Source organism: Branchiostoma lanceolatum, chromosome 14 (assembly GCF_035083965.1).
Source record: "Branchiostoma lanceolatum isolate klBraLanc5 chromosome 14, klBraLanc5.hap2, whole genome shotgun sequence".
Classification (NCBI taxonomy): domain Eukaryota; kingdom Metazoa; phylum Chordata; class Leptocardii; order Amphioxiformes; family Branchiostomatidae; genus Branchiostoma; species Branchiostoma lanceolatum.
Window position 1 is genome coordinate 16,880,179 of NC_089735.1, and position 25,749 is coordinate 16,905,927.

At 40.1% G+C, this 25,749-nt stretch overlaps 1 protein-coding gene across 1 annotated transcript in view; it reads left to right on the top strand.

Moving 5' to 3' along the window:
- LOC136448807 (uncharacterized) overlaps positions 1-25,749 on the top strand; it is a 77,168-nt gene continuing 51,419 nt past the window's right edge. Inside the window, exons 1-13 of the mRNA XM_066448456.1 lie at positions 1-130; positions 5,357-5,505; positions 6,219-6,328; positions 16,650-16,774; positions 17,542-17,762; positions 19,490-19,575; positions 20,443-20,558; positions 23,083-23,212; positions 23,537-23,619; positions 24,020-24,148; positions 24,282-24,353; positions 24,546-24,566; positions 25,387-25,589. Of these exons, the coding sequence (XP_066304553.1) occupies positions 61-130; positions 5,357-5,505; positions 6,219-6,328; positions 16,650-16,774; positions 17,542-17,762; positions 19,490-19,575; positions 20,443-20,558; positions 23,083-23,212; positions 23,537-23,619; positions 24,020-24,148; positions 24,282-24,353; positions 24,546-24,566; positions 25,387-25,589 (1,515 nt within the window). The 5' untranslated portion in view covers positions 1-60. The remainder of the gene's footprint in view (positions 131-5,356; positions 5,506-6,218; positions 6,329-16,649; positions 16,775-17,541; positions 17,763-19,489; positions 19,576-20,442; positions 20,559-23,082; positions 23,213-23,536; positions 23,620-24,019; positions 24,149-24,281; positions 24,354-24,545; positions 24,567-25,386; positions 25,590-25,749) is intronic.

Here is a 25,749-nt window from a genome sequence, read left to right on the forward strand (position 1 = left end):
TGATATGGCAAAGGTGAGCTCCCGGACCGTATCTTACAAAAAGGCACAAACACTGGAGTCATGGTGGGAAGAAGACGGCCCGAAATGTTCCTGCTCGGACCGTGTCTGCTACTGTGTCTTCTGAACTCCGGTAAGTACATGGCACTGCTTATCACAACTGTGCTTGATAATACATTATGGACTAGTTGACCCCAGTATTGCGTTTTTGCTACATGCTACATGCAATAGTAAACACAGAAACAGACTTGTTCTGTTGATATAATTGTACGGCGAGAGCTTTGATAGAAAGTCTCTGTAAAGCTTCAGAGTTGATCTTTGTAAGTTCAGCTAGATTTTCACAACTTTAACTTCATCCTGACATAAGTTTATGTAAAGATTAAGAGGTATTTGGTTGGATCAAACTACCAATAGTAATGAAAAAAGATTTGAAGCACACCTTTTTTCAAGGCCACGTTGCCGCTCATTATAAGAAACACTGGATACACCTTTTGGACACCTATACTGTCACTTTGCTCCTTGCGGATAACGTTACAGCTTAGACTTCTAGAATCATCTGAAATTCGTCGTTTCACAAATATCATAAATATTCTCGTGACAAAAATGATTTGGTAGTCATGTACCAGCGGCTAACTAGGTGCCACTACATGCTACATTGCAGTGACCGCCAGAATGAATGTTTGCCACATGACGGATGAGGTACTAGACCAATGCCGTCGCCCTGATCTATCCCACTGCTCCGCCAACACAGATCAAATTTCGAAATGCAAAAGAGAAAAGTACAGCTATAAAACGTCTCCCTCCTCAGTATCAGAAAGTACTGATATGATTTACACACAAGTGTACGCGACCTGAGACCGACTAGAAACTCTCTCTGGATGGATTGTTATGATAATTGGTATGTGGGTAGGTTTATTATGTATCGCCCATTTGTAATGTTTTTTTTTCTCCTATCAAATCTTCAAATCGATTCATCTCAGTCGTCCCTGGGCCAAATAAGCTGAAATTTGGTATGCAGGTAGAGTGAGTGCACACCACCTTTTTTTTCTTCATTTTTTCGATAAATGCCTTTAAAGGCACCCAGAGCATTTTATGAGGCTTGAAAACTGCAAATATTTTAGTTGCTGTAATCTTTATGAAATTGACATTTAATGCCACTGTTTACCACATTTGCGTGCGGATTTCTTATCAAAAGCGCTCAAAAGCGGCACAAAAATAAGCTACATGGTGATCTTTTAGTTTCACGCGCCTAGTGTAAATAGACCGATACCATAGCCCCGCCCACCTCCGTCAAAACGTAGAAATGCAAAATTAAAACATAAAAATGCAAATATTTGACGGACATGCAGTCGCTCTCTCATTGGTCGAACCGCTGATTGTGATGGACCGTCAGGATCAGTCTATTAGGGCTTGGATTTTCTATCAGTTTTCACCAGACAACGACATCGTGTCTTTGCTCCTTTGATGTCGATATGTAAGGGTATAGTGTTATTGAAACTTACTATGTGTAGGAATGACTAGAAATTGGACTTTATTTGCTCAAGTTTCAAGCCTCATAAAATGCTCTGGATGCCTTTAAAACGATTATATTGAGGTTTTTCAGACCAAAAACGTACATTTTGGCCTCCTGTGCTCTGGAAATACATCCAAATGACCTGAAACTTTCGGTATACACCACTTCAAAAAACGATTTTGGAGGGTATTTTGGGGAGAAGATCGGCTATTTTTCTCCTATGACCATATATGGTGTTGCCATATATGGTCACATCTTTATTCATATGGCCTAAAGGTCAGTGCGCGTAATTATTGAGCGGGGGAGGGAGATGGGAAAATATTCTGTATTTGCTATCGCAAATGTTGCCTTTCTAGTGTTAAATTTTGTGTCCTAATGAAGTTATGTGCAATTGAGAAGGTTCAAAATCTACGTCTTTTCTGGTGGTGTTTTTCGACATAAATCTACTGCTCTATATTCCTCTCTGTGTGTACATACAATCATAACGTTACATATATATAGCAATAACTTTTTTTTTCGCTTACACCAAGAGTACGCTCATATCCCTATAATTGGTTGTGTATCCTTTCTTTAGCAACGTTTTTTTCATGGTGGTATGTGTCAGTGTTACAGTACAGGTCGCGAAATACGCACCGGAAATTTGCGGTACGTTTAGCAGAAATTTGTGAACCCTGTCAAAACCTGAGTTGGTTCGAAGAACTGTTCGCTGCGTAATGAATAATTGTCTGGACTTTCGGATTGCGGAAATTCTTCCGCAAGAGAAATCCAGATCTTCAGCAAGATTTCTCTTGTTTATATTCTGAAATTTGCATGACACGTGTTGGTCCATACATAGCTGGAAGAGTCCATTCTTGTATGGGGGGACAATTTTAAGAATTCAATTTTGGGCTTGGTTGATTATCAAAAAGGTCCAGTTTTGTTTGGTGGAGGTGTTTTTTGATGGTCCAGTATGAATATGGGTGCCTAGAAGAGCCCATCCATGCATAGGGTTTCAAATTGGGAGAGATCCATTTCTTCAATTCTATTATTTATTCAAATACCAACATCGCAGACATATAACAAACGTAAGCCTCGATACCACAGTCGCTTTTTGTATGGGAAGGGAAATGGGCGATACATGTTGCATTTGCTCCTGCAAATGTTGCCTTTCTAGTGGCACTTATCTTAGTAATGCAGCAGAACGTCATTTTTTTCAATCTTTTGTCCTGGACATGCTACGGTCTTGATTTTTTCGTTGGCAGATAGCTTTTGCTGTCAGGACAAAGTTTTGTAGATTTAGGCTCCTAGTAGCTTGTTATGGAATTGCAGCGGCGTTTTTGCGAAAATTTTCAAAGAGGGTAACTGAAGAAAGGTGGATTTTTGTGATTTGGGGTAAGTCGGTATTTTAGACAGAATTATATACAATCAAATGCAAATTTTGCAAAATAGGACTAAATAAGCTGCGGAGTTAAAATCTGTTCTTTTAAGGAGGCCAACTGGAGAAGGAGATACGGATTACTATGATTAAGGGAATAGAGAGAGCCTGTGGTAAGAAAAGACCATCAATGCATTTCTTCTTCATTATCACAAAGCCAGATGACGTTGACCAATCGGAGGTCCAAATTTCATATCGGTTGTGACGCCGTAAGGTCAGAGAACTGCAACACGGGGTGAATAATTAATCTTGAGAAGTCAGATATTACAATAAATGACTCGTTCGACCATAGAATTATGTACGGGGAGAGGATTCTTGTTAGCATTTGTAGCACGTTTCTGTGTTCCCAAAAATAGTTACCGTCTTGCAATAACGAAATCGTCTGAAAACACATTAAAAGGTAAAAAAATACTTTTCAATACAAAGCAAATTCAAAGGAAGGGCTGAAAACAGGATTCTAGACACCCCACTGTAAATGGAACCGTCCATCTCCTTTATATGGCCAGATGACGTTGAGCAATCATTATGAGAGATTACGAGATATTGTGTCTTGAAATTTCGGCACCAAAATGAAATCTGTAATCTTCTCATGTACCAAAATGACGAATGTAAATTTCAAAATACGTTTCTCAAAAATTGGACACATGTATTTACATAAATAGCACTAAAGGATCTATGCGTAATCTTCTAATGCATAATCTTTTTTTTTGTACCAAAGGACAAATGTGAATTTTTAACTGTGTTTCTCAAAAAATGGACACATGGATTTACATTTACTGAATCATTTATGCGCCATGCTGGGATTAGTGTGTCTTATTTTGGAGAATTTGGAAAGGTTACATTATGATAACGTTAATGACCCACCTATTCCTAAAGTTTTCATTCATTCTTCTTCTTCTTCTTTATTCCTCCCGTAGGAGAGCATAGTTTCATCTCACTTAAGTTAAAATATAACAGTATTGATACATCTTCAAAGGATAAAACATATTTACAAATCTCGCGGTATATGACATCCATCGTACTGGTATGTCAAGGCTTCTGGTACTCGTTGTTCTTCTGTAGTGTTCGATTCACTTCTGTCTCTCCTCCCCTTATCGGGTATAATTTTTCAACGGCTTATAAGTTGTCATCACACATAATCACATGCTCATCAGCCCTATCCGCATAGCTTCATCACACTTCAGTTAAATATAGCAGTGTTGATACATCTAAAAGACAAAACATATTTACACATCTCACGATATATGACGTCTGTCACATTGATATCTCAAAGCTTGTGTTACTTGTTGTTCTTCTGTAGTGCTCGATTCACTTCTGTCTCTCCTCCCCTTATCGGGTATAATTTTTTTTTCAACGGCTTTTAAGTTGTCATCACACATAACCACATGGTCATCGGCCCTATTTCCTTTCATAGTCTCCACATTGTGACCCTTACATACATTCTCTGGTGGCCTTTCCTGACTCTAATTTCCAGGTATAGGTAAAGTCTCGGTTTGTCTCAGTTCCTGTGTTTTACTCTATCAATGTCTGTAAGTTCTTTGTTCTTTACACGTGTGTTGCAGGCTGTTACTATCATTTCCATCTCGTGTGCTTCAGTGCCATTATTGCTAACGGTTTAATGGTTTGTGCTGCTGTTGTCATAAACTCTTCCCACTGATCCTCTGACACCTCTTCCGCAACTCTAGCCCCCATTCATTCATTCATTCATTCATTCATTCATATTCCTTGGTGTCTTCGCTCATTTTGTGATTTTATTCGGTGGGTATTGCAATTGAACAGGCCTTATGAAATAATGTACACGTCGGAGCTGGTCATCAACCACTTATCATATATAACTGCCCTACAATGTGTATCAATCGTCGAACTGTTTTTCCTAATGACGAAGCAGTCTTGTATATATCTGATCTGATCTGGTAACATTGTCAACAAGACAAAGTTCACGTTAGCAACATGTGCTACAGGTCACAAACCGCGATCCCTTCAAACAAGTTGGTAAAGTAAGACTAAAGTTCATCTTAAAACAAACGTTTGATGTTACCTAAACAATTCCTAACATAGCTTTTTAAAAACCAATAGACAGTTACTCAGGTAGGTTATAATTGGCCAATATGTGTATATTGACATACTATTTATCGTTCTTTTTCTTTTCCCGCATTTTAGGCCTCCGGAGAATGTTCTCCGCCATGTATTTTCGGCTATTTTGATTTGGCCCTTTACAATTCTTTATCGTTTGTAAACTCTATCAAAGACACACTATGTAGTTTAGTTTAGTTTGGTCGAGCTCCCGCTCGAACCAGACTTGAAAGCTTCCTCCACTCCACCCTATCTCTCATCAGGGACTGTATTTCTTTCACTTCAGTAAGGTTGGTATCGGCTCTTAGTGTATCGAGAAACACTATGTAGTAAGTACTTAAATTTGTTTTCCATGTTAGTGTCCTCGCAGCCATGTCCGGACGGATGGAGGAGAAATCAGCAGTCCTGTTACCTGCTAGTAGACACCCAAAAAACATGGCGGGACGCGAGGGACGAATGTCACCTTCTCCAGGCAGATCTGGCGAGTCTCACCACCACGGACGAACAGGTGAGGTTGCATTGTTACGAGTGCAAATAGAAGCAGCATTGATTTGAAAATAAACATATCCTGGTCATGCCCGTTGAAATCACAGTAACTCATATTTCATTCTGATATTTACATGGCCCCTGCGCTCTCAATGGTGCATGTCGATAATAGAGGTTTCTGACCAAATCATCCCAGAGATGTTGTCTACGTCACTGTAGAGGGGTGTGGTCAGGGTAATATACAAGTGGTCTAAATTACTCCCCAGTGTCCAAGTGTCTATTTATGACCATGTCTGTTTCTGGCGACATTGTATGTGTCCTAAGGTTTCCGTAAATGAGCCATCATTTGCACAGCTTATGAATTTTGGGTGAAATGGAATTCAAACGGAACGACGTATGAATGGTTTATCCCAGCACACCGATGTGGTTCCATTTAACGTAAAACTAACCTCTCTGAGATTGAGGTAGCTAGCTAAGCACAGTAATTCTACTATGACAATATTCCGGTGCAAAACAAAGACATATTTACTTTATAATCAAACTGAAAACTGACGTACTCATCTACCATATAGTGCAAGTTATGTCTTACTATACTTTGCTGCATATAGATATTTTACGATGTTCAAAAATGATGTTTTCGCTCTACTTTATCCCAGAACTAACTGAGACCCCGTTTTTTGGGGGTGAATATTGTGTTCGGTGACTTTGGCTCATATCCATTATTTCCCGTTGTAGACCTGGATGGGATCGCAGGTGAGCGCCACCTACTGGTTCGGTCTGTCAGACATCGTGGCCGAGGACGGCTGGCAGTGGGCGGACGGGACGGACTATGACCCCTCAGTTACGTGAGTCGGCGTTAGGGAGGTAGACAGAGAATGGGAGAGTGATATTGCATCATTTCCGCGTCAAAAGTACGTCGCAAACTATGTACCTGTACAAGGTTATCGAAGATTTTCAGACAGTGTTCTGGATACGTTAGTCGGTCTAGTTTGAATTTCCGGTGATATTGCTGATGTTGCATCTGGCATATATCCCTAAATACCCCTAAAAATCACGGATATATGTCACCCTGCGGTGAAGTGTCGTTAGATCATACACTTTTGGACTATTGGCTGCATTATCAATGCCAAACTGCTTTCATATCCTTGTTATAACTGATAAAGATACCTTTGCTTGACACATTCCTTATGGATTCTGAAGTAGGCTACACACAGACATTTGCAAATGCTAATCATTATAATGAGGACCTAATCTACATATTTGATCAGGGCATTTGACTACTCCCTTCTCTTACTTGAGGGGCATCTGATTTTAGTAGACATTTTAGGTGAAGACAAAAGTCTTCGGATAATTCTTATGCAAATTGCCTTATCTGCTTTATAGGCTTCGTCGTATATGCCTCTGACCTTAGGTAAACTCTACCCTTTGGCCGTACTTGGGCCTCACGAGGCATTGGGCCGATCCTAACTATCGATCACAATTATAGCATTTCAACGAATGATTGCTTGGCAATTAGCGGTTTGACCAATGAGAGAGTAGCTGCAAGTCGGTCAATCAGTTGCATTTTCATGTTTTGGTTATATTTTACAGAAATATATTGTTTTCATATTTAATCTTTACTACAGTATGGGTGAAATATGTTGTTTTGGTCATGTTTCTTTTCTTCTCCTCCTCGTCCTGTCAGATCTTTAAAGGAATTCACCTCATATAGCCTCAGACGTTTTCTTAAATTTTTTTAAAAATATATTATTGATTTGTTGGGCCAATTTTAGACCATAGATATACCTTTTGGCCTACTGTGCCCCGGTATGCCAGCCGAATGACCTGAAATTTGGTTTAGATGTGCCATGAACAAATATTCAAAGGACCACATTAATATTTCTGTCAAAAACACACTTAAAAACGATTCATTTTGGGGCTTTTTGCGCAATATTTTGCCACTTCTGTCACTTCCAATACCGTAAATGGTGTTGGAATTGATAGTCAACGGGACCATTACATTTCAAATTGGGGACAAATTGTTGTTCTATATATCAGTTTGAAAACCTGTTTCCATGGAATGATAATGTTTAGTTCGTCTTCCCAATAGTTTTGGATATTCGTAGGAGATATAGTTAAATCTTTTTGTAGAAGAAAAGAGTTATGGGATAAGGGGGTGCTATCCCAACAATACACTAGTAAGAGTTATATATCTCTTATAGTAAATTAATGGGATAAGGGGGTGCTATCCCATTAATTTACTAGTAAAGGCTTCACAAATTGTCTTACTAGTGAAATAATGGGATACATTTGTGACAGACGTAATCACGTGTAAAAGTAGTTATCACGGTTTTCGATTGAAATACTTTTTTGGAATAAAAAAGATGGGATAAATAGCTTGAGCTGAATAGGTCATGCCATGAATTTGAGCCTTCAACCAATAATATTGTGCACTTGTTGGTAGAATAGGGCCTATAGTTGGTGGATGATTTTTGATTGTTTTTTCATTTATTCGGAATGGCTGACACTAATTTATAGTATTCTAGCATGCCAAAAACTTTACCAATATTTTGACAACATGTTATCCTCATATGGTAAAAATCGTCCAGTTTTGTCTAATAAATCATTAACATGAATAATTCCACATGATATCGGGCGTTCTCACAGTACTGGCTTATCATCGATTAAAATGTTAGAATTAAGACCATATAATTTCTCCTTGTATCTCTTGATAAGTTTCGGGAGGTTTGTATTGCAAGGATAACCATGCTTTTATAACATCTTTAAAAAAGGGACTCAGGGAACGTAGTTGCCGAACATAATTGATGTGATCCAAGGACAGTTGTAAGAACGGATATAGATGTTGCTTGAATAATACAGATGATGTATCAAAGATATTCTTACAACATGAAGCATTTGAACAGGAAATTCTTGGAACCCATGACGCTTTTCGGGTACGGTGATAGGTAGGTAGGTGTATTAGTCTTAAGCCACCGTTGTCATGTGTGTTGCAAATGGTTTTTCGTTTAACTTTTTCCGGTTTATCATTCCAAATGAATTTTAAAATCTTTATTTCATGTGCTTGGAAAAAGGAGGTATCAGGAGAGGGTAAAGCCAAAAATACATGAGTAAACTGAGAAACCACAAGAGCATTGACCAGTGTAATCTTACCGTAAAGCGTCATGGGAATCCCTTTCCAGGGTTGCAGGGTTTTATCAATCTTAGTCAATCTCTCTTCATAATTTTCGCTTAGTTTCTTTGTTTCCCCGGAGATACCAACTTCAAGTAACTTAACAGGCCCATCTGTCCACTGAATGGGAAGGTTACATTGCAGAGTGAACTGTGTGTTTCTCAATGCTCCTATCCGTAGAATTTTGCATTTATCGTAATTTGGATCTAATCCAGAAATTATTGAGAATTCATTTAGGTCTTCTGTCATGGCGAGAAGGAATATTAGATTAGCCTGTAAAGGAAAACTTGAGTCGTCCGCATATTGGGAAACTTTGATTTCGGAGCCGTACATCATTAGTCCCTTTATAGTTCTGTTAGACCTAATTTTCATAGCCAGTAATTCTACGCATAATATGAATAAGTATGGTGAGAGTGGACATCCCTGGCGAGCACCACGGGATAGCGGAAAAGAGGTTGATATAAACCCATTATTTATCACTTTGCTTGTAATATTCGTATAAAGGACGGAGACCCACTTAATAAACGAAACACCAAATCCAAAATGCTTCAAGGTTTTTAGCATCAAGTCCCATCTAAGCTTGTCAAACGCTTTTTCAAAATCAGCTATGAAAATCATATTTTCGTTTTCATAGTATTGAATTATTTCAAGAATTTGACGGATATTTTCTCCACTAAATCTATTCTTCAAGAACCCACTTTGATCTTTATCAATCAAATCACCAATTACATTTCTTATCCTAAGTGACATAACTTTTGACAGACTGCGTACATCACAGCACAATAGCGATAACGGACGCCAGTTGGTAAGAAAGGCCGGATCTTTATACTGACCGTCTTAATTTTGTTTTAGCAATAATGTAATAAGTCCTTCTCTCTGTGATCCAGATAACTCGGCTTTTTCATATGCATAATTAAAGTCAAGTCAAGTCAAAGCCTTTATTTTTCTTCGAAATACTTGATCGGCCACATGGTCGCTTTTCAACAAAGGAAAGTAACATCGGACGCTTTAAGTTTGCAAAGAAGGTTTAATACACTTCAATTGGAATGCCATCCAGTCACGGTGCCTTTCCATCTTTAAAACTGATAACGGCTTCCCATAACTCTTTCTTGGTAATGAGGCCTTCGCAGACGTTTTGTTGTTTTATATTCAAGCAAGCGTGATTTTCATTTGGGAAGAAGGGATCACAGTTTTATCTTCGCCGAGTACTTGTACTCGGAGAAGATTATGTTTTCGGTTGAGAAATCTGTTAGGTGGGTCTGAATGTATGTCAAGAGCTTAACTCAAGAAAGCTTCGATTAATATTTATGATTTTTGGTAGGTGCGTAGTGGTTGTGCAAAGGAAGGTCAAGTTCAAAAATGGTTTACCTTGCTTTTTTCAACAGTACTGCAGCGGATTTGTAATTTTTTTGTGTTTGTATGTAGGCAAAAAAGTGACGGAAACGTTGATGGATCTTCATAATTTTTTGTAGGTGTGTAGATATTGTGGAAACGGAGGTCAAGTTCGAAAATGATTTATCTACAGTACTGCAGTATGCTTTGTGTGTGCATGAGTTTGTATGTCGCCAACATAATTCGAGGAGCTGTTGACGGTTGTGCATGATATTAAGTGGATGGGTAGGGGTGTCAAAGAGGAAGGTCAAGTTCGATAATGGGCCTCCTAGCGGGTATTTAAGGTACTGCAGTGGAGCTTCAAAGTTTGAGGCCAAATTTTCCGGAGGCGTCAGGTTCCTTTATTTTTAGGTGGTAGATAGCTTCTAAGACAGCAAGTGAGTGGTGTAAATTAAGGCCCCCTGGCAGCTTGTTTGGAACTGCAGTTGGCGTTTTTGTTGTTACCTCTGGAGACGAATAACTCCAGCGGGGATTGATGGATTATCATGATTTATGGCATGTGAATAGTTTGGGTGATGCTTTACGTTATTAAATACTTATCATGCAAATAAGGAAATAATTTGCATAATAAATGAGGAAAGTTTATTAATCCGCCAAAAGCTTGTAGTCAAATTTCATGCAAGTGCTATAGTCATGATTTTTAAGTGGTGTATAGCTCTTGGGTCAGGGAGTAAGTGATGTAAGTTTAGACCCCCTAGTTGCTTGCTTAGAACTGCAGTGGGCTTTTTTTATGTTACCTTTGGAGGCAAATATCTCGGGTAGAGTTTGATGAATTTGCATTGTTTTTGACAGGTAGGTTATTGAGGTAATGATTAACAAATCTAGATGTATGAAATTGTAATCAGTGTCTAATTAAGTGGTGAAATAGGCTTGTTTATGATTGCGTCAAAGTACCTCTTGTCGACCTACATCTAGATTCTAAGGACAACACCTGTTTGTCCCTTGGGCTCAAGATTGATGCTCTGTCTGACTTATATGGGTCAGGCAGCACCACATCCCCTGCTTGGGGGGAGCTTATATCAACAAACACAGGACAGGACAGGCCTGGCCTGGTTGTTATGCATTCACTAATCGCGTGGGACAAGTCAAAACAGAAACAATTGAACCAGGAATTGAACATCGCCTGGACACGGTGTCTCTCAATTCACCGCCACTACGCACATGTGACTATATACATGGCATGCTGCAAGAATTCTTTACACAACATTTATGTGAAAACAAAAATGAAAACGTTGGCGATCGATACATATAAGGAATTATGTGCAAGCAGTAGGCACTACAGAAGGCATTATACGAAGCTTTATGTGGTTTATAAAATGCCGTTGTAATACCACACTTATGCTGGATGTGGACCACAGACCTACGTAGATGAGAGTACGAAAAGGTTCAGATGGTGACATAAATATCCTCAAAACCAGGAAAGTCTTCAAAACAAACCCATCAGGAGCGCTTAGTGTTGCACGTCTTTAAGACCAACCCAGAGGCACACGAGCACAATATGCAACACCTGACTAAAGTCCCCTCCGTGGTGTTTCACATTAAAGCCAGAGACACGAAAAAAGATATCATAAAACAGTAACAGTCAGGTCTCACAAATCCAACACTCCACAAAACCAAGTAAAACAGGAGGCTTGAGAGAAATGGTTATAAAGCATTTGGTCAGTCTTCTGTGTATATTACGTTTCCAACTCGCTCTGTACTATGTTAAGTTCGTCAATTAACGATTGTGCTGGTGCATCTGTTTCGTCTACTTTTTCTTTTAGCTGATCAATACGGTTTGGGATTTCTTTTTCTTTTGACATATATTCTTTACGTTTTCTTGAAGCGAATCTAATTACATGTCCCCGGAAACAACATTTAAACGTATCCCTTATAGTCATCGGATCACTTGAGCCATTGTCTGATTTGAATCTTCCTGCAATTTTTGCACTTCAAATAAGAACAAGAAGCGGGAAAGAGACTAAAAAGTAGTCTATACGACTGGCTTGTTGTCGTCTCCGCCATGCAAATCTTGCTGTTTCTGGATTTTTAAACCTCCAAACATCAACCATGGCTAGTGCTGCTGACATTTCGGAAATTCTTTGTTGGGTACGTGGATTGTAGGTTCTCGGGTTACTGCCCGCCCTGCCTGGTTTAACATTTTGTACTGCATTGAAATCCCCTACAAGGATGATGTTGTCTCGTTCGTCCCCAAAGTTTTTAATTTAATTCTCTACGTCATCAAAGAAAGTCGGGCTGTCGGAATTCGGAGCGTACACATTTGCTATACAGAACCTTGACTCATTTATGGTGATATCAACTGTTAACAGACAACCAGCCCTATCACTGACAAAGTTATGGACATTATATTTCACATTTTTATCAAATAATATCATGACATGACCCCTCTCTTATTACTTTCCCCATGGTTGAAAATGATAGAGCCTCTCCAGTCCTTAGCCCACGACTCCTCGTCTTTTGCAGTTGAGTGTGTTTCTTGGATGCATACTATGTCAAAGGATTTACCTTGAAGCCAGGCAAAAACCTCTCGTCTTTTCCTAGAGTTTGCCAGGCCATTTGCGTTGTAAGATCCAATTTTGTTAACTATCTCAATCATAAGGTGGGAGTTTAGCAAACTTTGACTCAAATATTTGACTCAAAGAAGGTGGGGTTTCGTGCAGTGCATGCCACAGTATATATATATATAATAATATATAATATACTAATAATATACTAATATAATGAAAGATGAAGGGCCATGTGCCATGCAAAAACAAAAAAACAGTGTTTACATATCATCAATTTAGCGCCATTACGGAAAATAAGGAATGCTACTCCTCGGTCTCCTGGCCTGTTGGCCCTTTTATTGTGCAAATTAGTATAGCAGGTGTAGAGCATTTGTAATTGGTAGGACGACCGGTCAGGCGCATACCAAGGATGTTTTGAACCTGTCACCAATTTTTTTTACGTCCAACGCACCATGTACAAAATACATCAACCACAAAACAAAAGCAATGATCCGTTATCAATTTCACGCACAATCTCAACAAAATTCTTGAACCTGTTCCACTTGGATCCGTGGTAATCAAATCATAAACATAAATAGATATAAAGAACAACAACAACAGAGAGTTCGGGGGCATTTCAAATCATCGTCCATAATATTGTGATTACTAGTCCTTATATCATTAACCAGTTGCATAAGGACGTCTGGCTTCTGGGCCATCATGCAAGTCGCCATCAATGAAGAGCTGATCAACGTTTAGTATTGCCAATTTCGGTGGATGTGAATTTCGTGCTGCCCGCATCACGGGGAGTAGCTTTTTTCCTCACCTCCCTTATCTGGCAAGGGAAATCTTCCGAAATACCAAATGCAGTAGTAGTAGTAGTAGTAGTAGTAGTAGAAGTCCACTGTTTTCTGCTGCTGCAGTAGTTGAAACATCCTGCAGCCGCATTCAGTCTTCCTTCAGTCCCTTCCACTTTGTCAGATTCGCTGCGAGCTTCCTTAGCTCCCGTAAGTTTCTTTCTGACCGCAACGGTCCTTGACCTCTTTCCTTCAGGTCTGCTCTTAGTAGGCTCAGTAAGTTTTTGCAGTGTCTTCCTTTTCTTGAACTATATCTGTTGCATCCCATCAGGGCGAAGTCTAAAGCCTGTTGTGCAGGTGTGTCGGTCGGCATTCTCAGAATGTGTCCGAACATAGACAACCTGGCGTCTTTCACTTTTGTTGACAGCGGGCTTGTGTTACACAGCTTGTACAGTGTTTTATTTGAGATCAGGCTATTTGGCCATCGATGCCCTGTGATTGTTCGTAGGTGTTTTCGGTGGCACGCGTCTACCTTTCAAGTTCTTGGCGGACAGCCTGACTCTTTCTCTGTCTTTAAATCAAACAGATTTGGCAATAATAGGACGGGGTCTTGCGTTCTCGCCAATGTTGACCCTTCCTAGACGGTGAACACGTTGAAACTTCATCTTTTGAACAGTAGCTTCTGGTATCTTACAGTGATGGATCAGCACCTGTGGTACTAATTTTTCTGTTTGATTCGGTTTTTCATCTACTTGTTCTTGGATATTGTAGAACAGTAAGTTCTCTCTCCTTGATTGAGCCTCAAGGTGCACTTGTTTATATTGGGTTGTTACCTTGTCTTTCTCATACTTCTCATCTTTGACTTCATAAGTTTTCAGCTTTGTTGAAACCACGCTCAGATCAACAACTTCATCTTGAAGATTTTGGCAAGGTTAACAATTTGCAGCGCATCACGGCTGACTTGGCTTTTTATGTCCCTCAGTTCATCTAATTGTTCCGTGATCTTATGTAGCATTGTTTTCATGTCTTTTCCTAGTCCACATGACTTACAGGATTCATCAAAGACTTTCTCGCCTTCTTGATCGTCATTCGTCTGAGATCCAGTCGAACTAAATTTCCGCGGCCGCTTTTTGGTGTGCTCTGATTTCTTATTCGATGGAGACACTCCATTCGTATGGCGAGGAATTATGAGATCAATATTCACTTACCGAAGGTGGTTGAGATGCACAAAGTACCATAAATATACGAGAAGTTGTTCATATCCTTCCTTCAGGAATCAATGGGCTCCTCTGCTACGGACTACGGCGCGTCGGCTGGAAATATACAAACAAAAGGGGGGCAGCAGCGACTGGAAACTAAATTCACACACGCAGATTGTAGAACGTTGTTCCCTTGCGTAAGAAAAGGAACTTCTATAATACAACTTACCAGCAAGGGCCCCCGGTTAGGAGGCCCGCTGCTGTGTCTTCGCTCACTGTTTGTGTGCAATCCGGCATGTGTGCTGAGTTGTCTGCACTGAACACCGCCCTCCCAACCGACGCTGGCAACTTCAGTTGGCTTTTTGGCAGCCGAAAAAGAGTAAAATCTGACAAGAAACGGTCTCCGACAACGGAATACTAACTTGGCTACTATACTATAGCACGATACACCTCCGATGCCTGCCAGAAAAGCTTATGTTTCTGGCTACAACATCGGAGAGCCTTGTAAAGGCGACCTTCCTTGGAAGCGCCCCCTTCCGATCCTCAATCCTCAATTTAGCTTACATTTGTGGCTTAGGTGCCCTCGTATTTATACCAAATGTGGTATGTGACTGTCAGTGACATGTGCGCACAGGACTTTGTTCTCATTTTTGGCATACATTACTTCAGATTTATTTTTCTCTATTTTCAGACGAAATAAATAGATATGTTGGTGAAGGTTAGACATCTAGGTAATAAGATACGCCAAAAATGATTACTCAAGCAACTGGATAAGATTTTGAAACAGTCAGACGTTTCAGACAGCATCCACTGTCTTTCGTCAGTGATTAACGATAGGACTGAGAACACCAGGTTTTATACCAAAACTCTGAATAGATATGTTAATGAGGTTAAGACAATTTAGGATGTCTTGAAGTAGTCTTTAAAAGAAGATTAATTCAAGACAAAGTTTGAAGGCACTATCCCAAGGCACTTGGGATCAAACCACAATGATGTGAAAAATGGCATGTGTCTGCCTTGGCCATGTACTCAGACCCTCATTCATATGTTTTTGTTATTTCTGAACCACAAATGTTTACTTTTGAAGAGTCCATTCAAAATGGGTTTTTAAAAGTCAATTTTGGACTGGGGGGTTACGCAAAAGTTCATTTTCATTGAATGGAATTTGTTTTGGAATGGCCTATTTTCCATCGAGGTGCCATTGGAAGAGTCCGTTCTTACGGAGGGTGACAGGTTTTCTTAAATGTAATTTTTAGATTTTTTTTTTTTTAATTAATAGAAGTGCTTTGGACTGGTCACACGGAGGTGCCACTTGAAGAGTCTATGCTCATCAGGGAGGTGGGGGGGCATTTTTAGAATTCAAATTTGAACTGATTTGGTGGTTATGCAAAAGTCCATTTTCCTTAATGGATGTGGCTTTGGACTGGTTCATTCTACATGGGAATGCTGCTGGAAGAGTCCATTATTGCATGGATGGACTATTCTTTTCAAACTCAATTTTGACTGGGGTGATCCATCTCTTTAGTATAAGTGTTTTTGGAGTCCATTCTTGCATAGGAGGTCAAATTGGGGAAGCTCTATTTCGGGCTTGGATGACTTTGCAATAAATCACTTTTGGGAAGAATTTTATTGGAGTATTTCAGTTTTGCTCAGGTGTGACTTTGGAACAGGTCATCTTTGCATGGGGAGGCAGATGGGTGAAATATACTGTATCCCCTCGCAAATGTTGCTTTTCTGGTTTGTATTTCTACGGTTTGACGGAGGTGGGTGGGGTCAGAGGTAAAACTGGTCACAGCGCAAATTCTGGACTATACTTCTACACAAGGGTCGTCTGACACATACGCACCCATGACTTGTCCCGAAACATATTACAAACGTCACATAAAAAGCAAATAGATGTAAGAAGAACTCAATACAAGATTTCAAATCAAGGAAAATTCATTTTCAATCTGTGTGTCGTTTCCAGGTAGTAGTGACTATGGATAAATAACAATATTCGGATTGAGGATACATTTGGTCAACTGAATTTTGTCGTAATGAACAATGAATTATTTTGACTGGTCACAAAATCCACATAGACTAATTTTCCACATGTCGAAGTACCTGCTTGTTCTGTCTTACAGCAACTGGGGCCAAAATGAGCCAAACAACCAGAACGGGGAGGACTGTGCCGAGATCATGTCTAGTGGACGGTGGAATGACCAGGCGTGCACAGATATGCATGGATACATCTGTGAGAGACGGACTGGTAAGCAAATAGCAGCCTCCCTTCTATATGAAAAGCAATTTCATTGAGTGTTTTACATTCATCACAACATCATACAAACTAATTCCAACAACTGGATGACGTACATTCAATTTCAGACATTTTGGATAGCATTCACTTTCTCTCATTATCTGATGAGAATGAAGCAGAAGATTAGTGTACTGGTATGGAAAAGAGTCCTCTAATTGTTATGTAACTATATACTTTAAGAAAATCAGGTATACGGAGCTAAATTAAATCTTTCCCTCCCCATTCTCAGTTACTGAAGAAAGACAGTGGATGTCATTGGAAACGTTTGACTCTTTAGATACTTTACTCCATTTGAAATATTGTGTCTTCTGTGGTATTCAACTTAAGTATTTACCACAATCACTTGTAGATGTAAGTCAAAGAATATAAAGCTTGATCAAAGCAGATATATCGCCAACTCTCATAATTCCGCTCGGTATTCTAAGACCCTAAAATCAGACTAAATACAATGAATATGAAGGTATCTACAAATGCATCATCAATAACCTCCGAGGTGGCTGAACGTCAGGTGTTCAAGACATTTTTGAGAAGGCCTTGATAACACCGTTTTTTATGTGACAGTTTTAGGGTACCCGACAGAATCATGAGAGTTAACCTTAGTGTTGGTGCTAGGACCGGTTATCTGTGTGTAGACATTAATTGTTCCATATCATGTTGCCTTGATCATACATTTGCTTTAGAACATCAAGTTGATACACATTTTACCCGCATCATCACAGGATTGGCCACAACATGCAGAGGAGGGTGGCAGCTTCGGAACGGACGATGCTACTATTTCAGTAACAACCAGCCGAAGCTAAGTTGGTTGGACGCACAGAAAGAGTGTGAAAGAAGGAATGCGAACCTTGTTTCCATCACTAATCTGGACGAACAAGCCTACGTCGCTGAGAAGTCCCTGTCCGTCAGACCAGACGGAGTTTGGATCGGCCTGTCAAATGTCGTAAGCTGCAGCATCTCTTTATAAGCCATTTCAAGAAATATCTGAATATTACCGAATAGTGAAATTGAGTAACACAATCTCATATATAATCTATTTGATTTGTAACATTAGATTTGTGTATCATTTGTAAAATTGCAGGTTTGAATGAAATGTCAGACGTTACGACAAGATGTGCTTTAATGCATGATTATCTTCGCCGAGTACTAGTACTCGGGAAGATTATGTTTTCGGTTGAAAAATCTGTTGGGTGGGTCTGTATGTATGTCAGGAGCATAACTCAAGAAAACTTCAATGAATATTTATGATTTTTGGTAGGTGTGTAGTGGTTGTGCAAAGGAAGGTCAAGTTCGAAAATGGGACACCTGGCGTTTTTCAACAGTATTGCAGCGGACTTTGAATTTTTTTGTGTTTGAATGTAGGCAAAAAAAGTGACGGAAACGTTGATGGATCTTCACGATTTTTTGCAGGTGTGTAGATGTTGTAGAAACGGAGGTCAAGTTCAAAAATGGTTCCCCTGGCATTTTCCGTCGGTACTGCAGCGGGCTTTGTGTGTATGTGTATTTGTATGTCGCCAACATAACTCGAGAAGCTGTCGATGGTTCTGCATGATACTTAGTGGGTGGGTAAGGTTTACAGAAAGGAAGGTCAAGTTCGATAATGGGCCTTCTAGCAGGTATCTAAAGTATTGCAGCGGAGCTTCAAAGTTTGGGGTGAAATTTTCTGGAGGCGCCAGGTTCATGATTTTTTTATAGTGGATGGGTCTTGGGGCAGGGAACAAGTGGTGTAAGTTTGGGCCTCTTGACGACTTGTTTTGAGCTACAGTGGGCCTTTATGTATGAAACTTTGGAGGAGGATAACTCATGCAGGGTTTGGTGTATCTTTATTGCTTTTGGTACGCAGGTACCTTAGGTGATGATTAACATAATGAAATGTATAGTATGCAAATTGGGACTTCATTTACATAATTAAAGAGAGTAATGTATAATCCCATTGAAAGCTGTTACTCGACCTAAATTCAGGGACACTTGGAGGATTGCCTGGCTTGGGATTTAGGTCACCCAGCTGTGTGCCAGCTGTGCGCCCTTCATTTGGTAATAACTCAAGAAGGGGTCAATGGATCATCATGACTTTTGGTTTGTTAATAGCTTAAGTTATAATTTGATTTAGATAGATGGTAATTATGCATATGGCAGCCAATATGCATAATTGATGAGGAAACACCATAATTCCATAGTGATCAATGGAAGGAATTCGATACTTGTAGCCTCTGAAAGTTCATTAAACTTGTTACATATATCAGCACACTCTACACATATACTAGTCCTGTACCACCAAATGATTTTAACACTATCTAGACTGGACTCATTCTCCCCCCCCCCCCAGCATAACTTCCAAATGGTATGGTGCATGATCAAATTTGCAGTGGGTGATAAGCATGTGAATATTAATCACTCTCCATAATAAGCCTTGATTATTTGGCGAAGATAAAGTGTTCGTGGAACTCTAGTTTTAGAATAAGTTGGGAAAGTATCCCCACCGAGCAGTATGACAACCTTTTTCTAATTGCCCAACTCTTAAGGAAAGTTTAATTTCAATAATCAACGTTTAGTGTTTTTGGAACATGTGGCAGGGATCAGCAGCTTTCCGATGCCTCTGTGCACAAAAAGTAGGATGCTATCACTATTTGTGTGTTAATATCGCATCACGAATATGTTATTTGCCTGCAGAATTCACCCGCGCCAGACCAGCCGCAATGGAGTAATGGGATGGACAACTTCACCTACGATCGCTTTACCACAGGCGGACAGCCAAAGTATGTTAAATCGGCTAACAAATTTCTTTACTCACAACCAATGATTTTCACCTGCCGACGTTTCACCGACTAACTTCCGTCTGCCAACTTCCCCTAGGCAAGACCAACTGGTTCTACTAGAACCGCAGCTAGTTGTCGTTGCAGTGGGACTGATGCGGTCATAAACTCCTGCCACGTTTGAGGCCGCATCACTTATTCAGCATCACAATTAGTAGTCAGTAGTGCCAAAATGGAAGCCAGGTGGTCCAACAAAACGTCGGTAGGTGAAATAGAATGCTGCTCCATCGGGAAGTCGGCGGGTTGTCCATCTCGGACTCGCAGAACGGCTGACTGTAGCCCCTCAACAAAACTTTGATCCTCGTGTCTCGTGTGTCTAATCGTGCTGCACATGAGAGACCTGACAACTTTGCCCTCATGCTAACTGAGACTAGTGGACGGAAAAACGTGTGATCACAATGTTAAATAGGCGATAGAACGTCATTTTGTACCGTATAGCTGCCCCCAAACCATTAAGATCGCTACAAGACTATAAGTTTTTTTATTTACATTTTGATCATCGATGCGTTGCTGCATGTGAAAACCAAATTTATGGAGAAGGCTTCAACATGCTGGTTTGTGGTTCTATTGTCTCCGTGGCTCTTGTGTGCCATTTTCTGACTCACAAGCCATGCCAATAATACTCTCAAAGACTTTCTCTTGAAAATCTCGTCAACTGTTCTACTGAATACTCAAATGTTTCATTAGACCTGGCGTGCTTTCTTCCCTTTTCGATCTATCTGTGACGTACTGAAAGTGCCACGTCTATTAATAAGAGGGTAGGCTTGTGGACAAGACATTTCATTTGAACATACGCCGTTGCTGTTACAGTTGGCAGTGGCCAGGAGCGACATGTGTGCTGTCCCTGAACGACGGGGGCGGGGGGAGATGGGAGACCAGGCGGTGCGGACTGGAAAACAGATACATCTGTGAGACTGGAACTGCAGGTACTGCCCGACTGAATGCTTTCCCCATTGATCCCTTACAAAAGAATGACAATGGTAATTTTTATCGTCTGTCTCAAAGAACGATTTTGGTTTTTACAATAGAGAGATAAATCGGCAAACAGTGTTCTATTTGCTGACGATAGTTCATTATTGGATATTGTGGAAGATCCTAAAGTTACAGCTGATCGACTCAATACTGATCTTAGGAAGATATAATTTTGGTCTTCAACATGGCTTATGGAGCTAAACCCCTTAAAGACTGAAGAAATTTGTTTTTCTAAGAAATCAAATCCTCCCGACCACCCCCCTCTTCTCCTTGATAACTGTGTTATTTTAAAAATCAGTCAAAGCCCACAAGCATAGAGGGAATTTTCTTACGTCCACCTTGTCATGGGAAACACAAATTTCTCATATGATTGGTAAAGCATCCAAACGAGTGTCCACTCTTAACAAATTGAAATTCAGATTATCACGAACAGTACTTGATATTATTTATAAATCCTTTATTCGTCCTCTCCTTGAATATGCTGACAATATTTGGAATGGATGTACTTTATGTGATTCCCAGCGATTAGAACGAGTCCAATACGAATGCGCGCTTGCAGTCTCAGGGGCTGTAAGAGGGTCTTCGTACTCTTCGCTACTTTCTGAATAAGGTTGGGAAAAACTTTCGGATCATCGTCAAGTTCACAAAATTGTCCATGGCCATACTCGCCAGTATCTTAAGGATTTGATACCTCCTGAAGTTTCCGTTTCTACGCATCACTGTGCGAAAGGGGGTTATTTCCGGACATTTCAACGTTTGTGTACGTCCGGACTGGGAACATTTTCGGACATATCCCGACAATATCAGGGCGACACGCCCTTTCGTGTTGGATAATATTCGAGTCCAGAATGGGAACATAATACTATTTCTCATATCCGGATTTCCAGTAATGGGACATTTTGGAGTCATTTGAGACAAAACACGTTCCGAATATGATATATTTTCTGACCGCGTTCGGAGCTGTTACTCTCCGGAAAGGTTACATATACTAAGAATATTCGAACGAAGAATCGGATCGTAACGCTTCTCCTCATATCTGGATTCCCGGTAATGTCCGAGAGATGGTGATTTCCGGACATTTTGAAGTACGTATACGTCTGAATTGGTAATGTTTTAGGATAAATCCGGACAAAAACACGACTCAACTTCCTTACGTTTTCGGATGGTTTCCGTAGTCAAGAACGGGACCACAATACTCTTCATAATATCCGGACTTCCAGTTTCGGACTCATATAAGACAAAATACGTTCGGAATATGACATAACTTCTGACCACGCGTTCGGAGCTGTTACGCTCCGGAAAGTTTACATATACTAAGGAACCAAGAATCGGACCGTAACACTACTCCTTTCAGAAATTCTAGTAGGCGTTATTTTTCGGACTATTTGGGAGAGAAAATGATCCTAATACATTATAATACGTTTTGAATTCCTAAATCTTTACACATAGACGAATATACTGCACAAACTAAGTATAACACAAGTACCACACCAAAGACATAGGCAAATCAATACACGAATGCAAAACAGAAGTATCATCAAATGCAAGTTGTATTGGAGAACTCTCACTAACACCACTATCACAAGGACGTGAGGAACTATGCAGAAACTTTGCACACTCTCTACTGAGATCCCCGACCTTCAGGGACTGGTTCCCACTGTGCCGTGAGATGATCTCCGGCAGAAAGACTCGCTCGAGTAACCGACTACAACAAACATTTAAAGCCAACACTGTGCGATAAACAAAAAGTCTTATCTACGTACTATATGGTTAACTTGCTAAACTACGATAGTAAAAACCGACTACAACAAACTTTTAAAGCCAACACTGTGAGATATTAGACTTTACCAGCCTCTGCGGGTCGCTGGGAAAATAGTAGAAATTGGCCAAATAGAGTGAACTGTATGAAGGGGGTCGACTATGGAGAAAGGGTCCAATATTGGGATGGATGGGATGGGAATGTTATCCTCCATGGCCAAAGTCCCCCGGCAAATGTTCTCTCTATAGCCGACGCGGTTAGTCTGGTAGAGACTACATTTTTGCATCAGAACAGTCGCTTTTTGCATGGGGAGGAAAATGGGCGATACATGTTGTATCAGCTCATGAAAATGTTGCCTTTCTAATTGCATACTACATCTGGAAATACTTTAATATTTAGGCAACTTTATAAACTTTGGAATTTTATCGAAGATATCGACAAATAGGTTTATGCCAGTGGTGATCTTATTTCAATCGTTTTGATTCGTCAGTGCTACTAAGTAATTCGTGGGAAATTCACATTTGGACGAATAATACTTAGGTGGAGGTTAATAACATTGTACATCAATTATGGTAACAAGATCATGCTTTACACAGTTAACGAGACAACAATGAAGGTGAGGTATGAGGTCTTGGAAATACAGTTTATTATACAGGTATTCAAAGAATCTGGACTGAAAGCTGAATGTCGAAGACATTTTACAACGTTTATTTTCATAGGATCTTGCCCCGCTGGTTGGCGTAATTTTGGAAATAAGTGCTACCAGTTCAGCGTTCAAAGTGTCGGACCCTGGATAGAAGCCAGACAAGACTGCGAGCTACATGGAGCCAGACTGGCCACAATACATAAGTACACAGTAGCTAATATGCTCTAGAAAACGACGTTTTCAGACAACTGAGTAACGGCTCATAGCTGTAGCTTTAATAAAATGATGGCAAACAAATGTATCTAATTAATTTCCCACACCTGAAGCAATTTTATGTTATAGCTAGACTTAACTAGTTTCCTTGTGTTCATCAGGAATGTTTTACATCATGTTATTTTTACTTGTTTGATGAATTCTTGAATGTTGACGACATTCAAAAGAAAAAAGGCGCACATTCTAGTCAGCATATCAATGCCATTTCGTTCAATTCCCATTACAGTCTGACCATAATGAATATCTTTTTTTAGCCAAAATCAACAAAATTTCATCAACTCCATGTTCCCGTCGTTGCAAGCTGCAGGAGTATCAGACCTCTGGATAGGGTTATCAGGTATGTGTTAGGCAGGTATTCACCACGTGCCTGCCTGAGTGTCTGTATTATTTAGGCATAAACAGTTATGTGTTATCTCCTTCAGAAGCCGGGAAACGAATCATACACGCCATTGTTGGACATTTGCCCTATTTTTTTTTCAGGTAAAATCACTAAGTCAAAGTAAGAGAAACATAGAAAAATAAAAGTTTCTGACTATTGCTTTCTAGTAGATGTACCGATTTTGTTGGTGTCTCATCCTTAGGTCACATTTGGACGAGGTGATTAATGTGTTATCAAAACATGCCATGTTTTGTAGTAACGATTTTAGAAAGTGTGAACTATTTTTTGATAACAATTTAGAGTTTGTAACATCTCTAATGTTGTTATTCTTTTAAACTATGGATGGAATGTCCTTCAGACATGGGTGATGACGGAGTATGGCATTGGGAAGATGGAGTTCGCTACACAAACACTTTTCAAAACTGGTTCCCAAACAATCCTGGGCCAAATACCGTCAACAGAGAGGACTGTGCACGAGTGTATACTGGTAATGTCAATTGCTGATACATTGATCCTTTCCTTCTCCCTGTTCTTTTACATGTCAATTTTGTGTTTCTTTGATTTGAAAATATTGGACTAGTGGGAACATGTTAATTCTAGGAACAAATCTTGTTTCACAGGCTCTCCTACCGGGCAGTGGGAGGCAGTGGACTGTTGGAATATACACGGATATGTCTGTCAAATTCCCGAAGGTTTGAAGAATTCATATCGCACATATTGTGCATCTTCATTTGTGTATTCATTTCTTAGAAGCTCTTCACAATTTGCTTTTCAAATGTTTTTCTGTTGCAACCCTTTTTCTAATAAAATTGATTGTCTTTTCAGGTTTTTGAAGGTGATTGAATGTGACTTTATCATTTAATTTTTTATAACTGTTTTTTCAGGGACGTCTCTATTGTCAGGAGGTAAGTCCGTGAAGTTAGGGATGTGCAATTAAAATGGCACAACAATAAGAAATGGCCCTGGGAACCCTTACGGTTGGATCTTTTAATGGTTGGACTACGTTAACTACAAACAGGGAACAAAAGTAAATTTTTATGCATATTTTTAATATCGATAGGTTCATTTCTTACAAGAATTTGTATGTTCAAATCATCTAATTCAATCAGTGACTCACATTTTCTCCTTTCACGTGGTGGGACGCAATGGAATTTTAATGGTAGCGACATGTCATATGGCATGAAAGTTCATCTGTGTTGGTAGAAGTCATTATGAAATAAGAATTAAACTTTACGTCCAACACAAGAATGAATTTTCGGCTGACTCCGTCAACCTTGTTCACGGAATGGACCTGTTTGCTCCTGGAACGTGACGTCAGAGACACGTGGCCGTAGTAGCGGGTCATAGGTGCCAGATGTGTCCATTACATCAGAGCCCACAGACCTACCTTGAACAGAGACGGGGGGCGACACGAGTTATCTGACACATATGACCCGCTACTACGGTCACGTGTCTCTGACGTCACGTTCCAGGAGTAGACGGGTCCATTCCGTGAACAAGGTTGACGGAGTCAGCCTAAAATTTGGGTAAGTCCCAATTCATTCTTCTGTTGGACGTAAAGTATAATCCCTATTTAACAATGACATGTCATATGGACGGCAAAGCATATTTTCTATCGGATAGTGGGATATTTTCATCTAACATAAATCAGCATGCTTTTCACCTTCATAATCAGTACCTGCCCATGAACCATTTGTTCATATTTAATGTTATCTCTGTTTACAGACTGTTACGCACCGCTTGGTATGGAAGACAGGTTCATACCGGACGGGCAGATATCAGCGTCAACAGAACTAGATCCCCAGCATGCCGCCAAATACGGCCGACTGGGCATTTACGACGCCAGTATCGTAGGCGCCGCCTGGTGTCCAACGAGCACAGACGCTGATCCGTGGATAGAAGTAGATTTAGGCCAACCCGGCTTTCGGGTGAGCAGCTCTGCTTTTTATCATCTCCATGAAAAATGGAGATATTGTTTTTGGCGTGTCTGTGTGTGTGTGTTGCTGTCTGTCTGTATGTTTGTGTTCCCGGACTATTGAAGTCAGCATAACTCAAGAACCTCTGGATCGAGAACCTACGGTGCAGCTC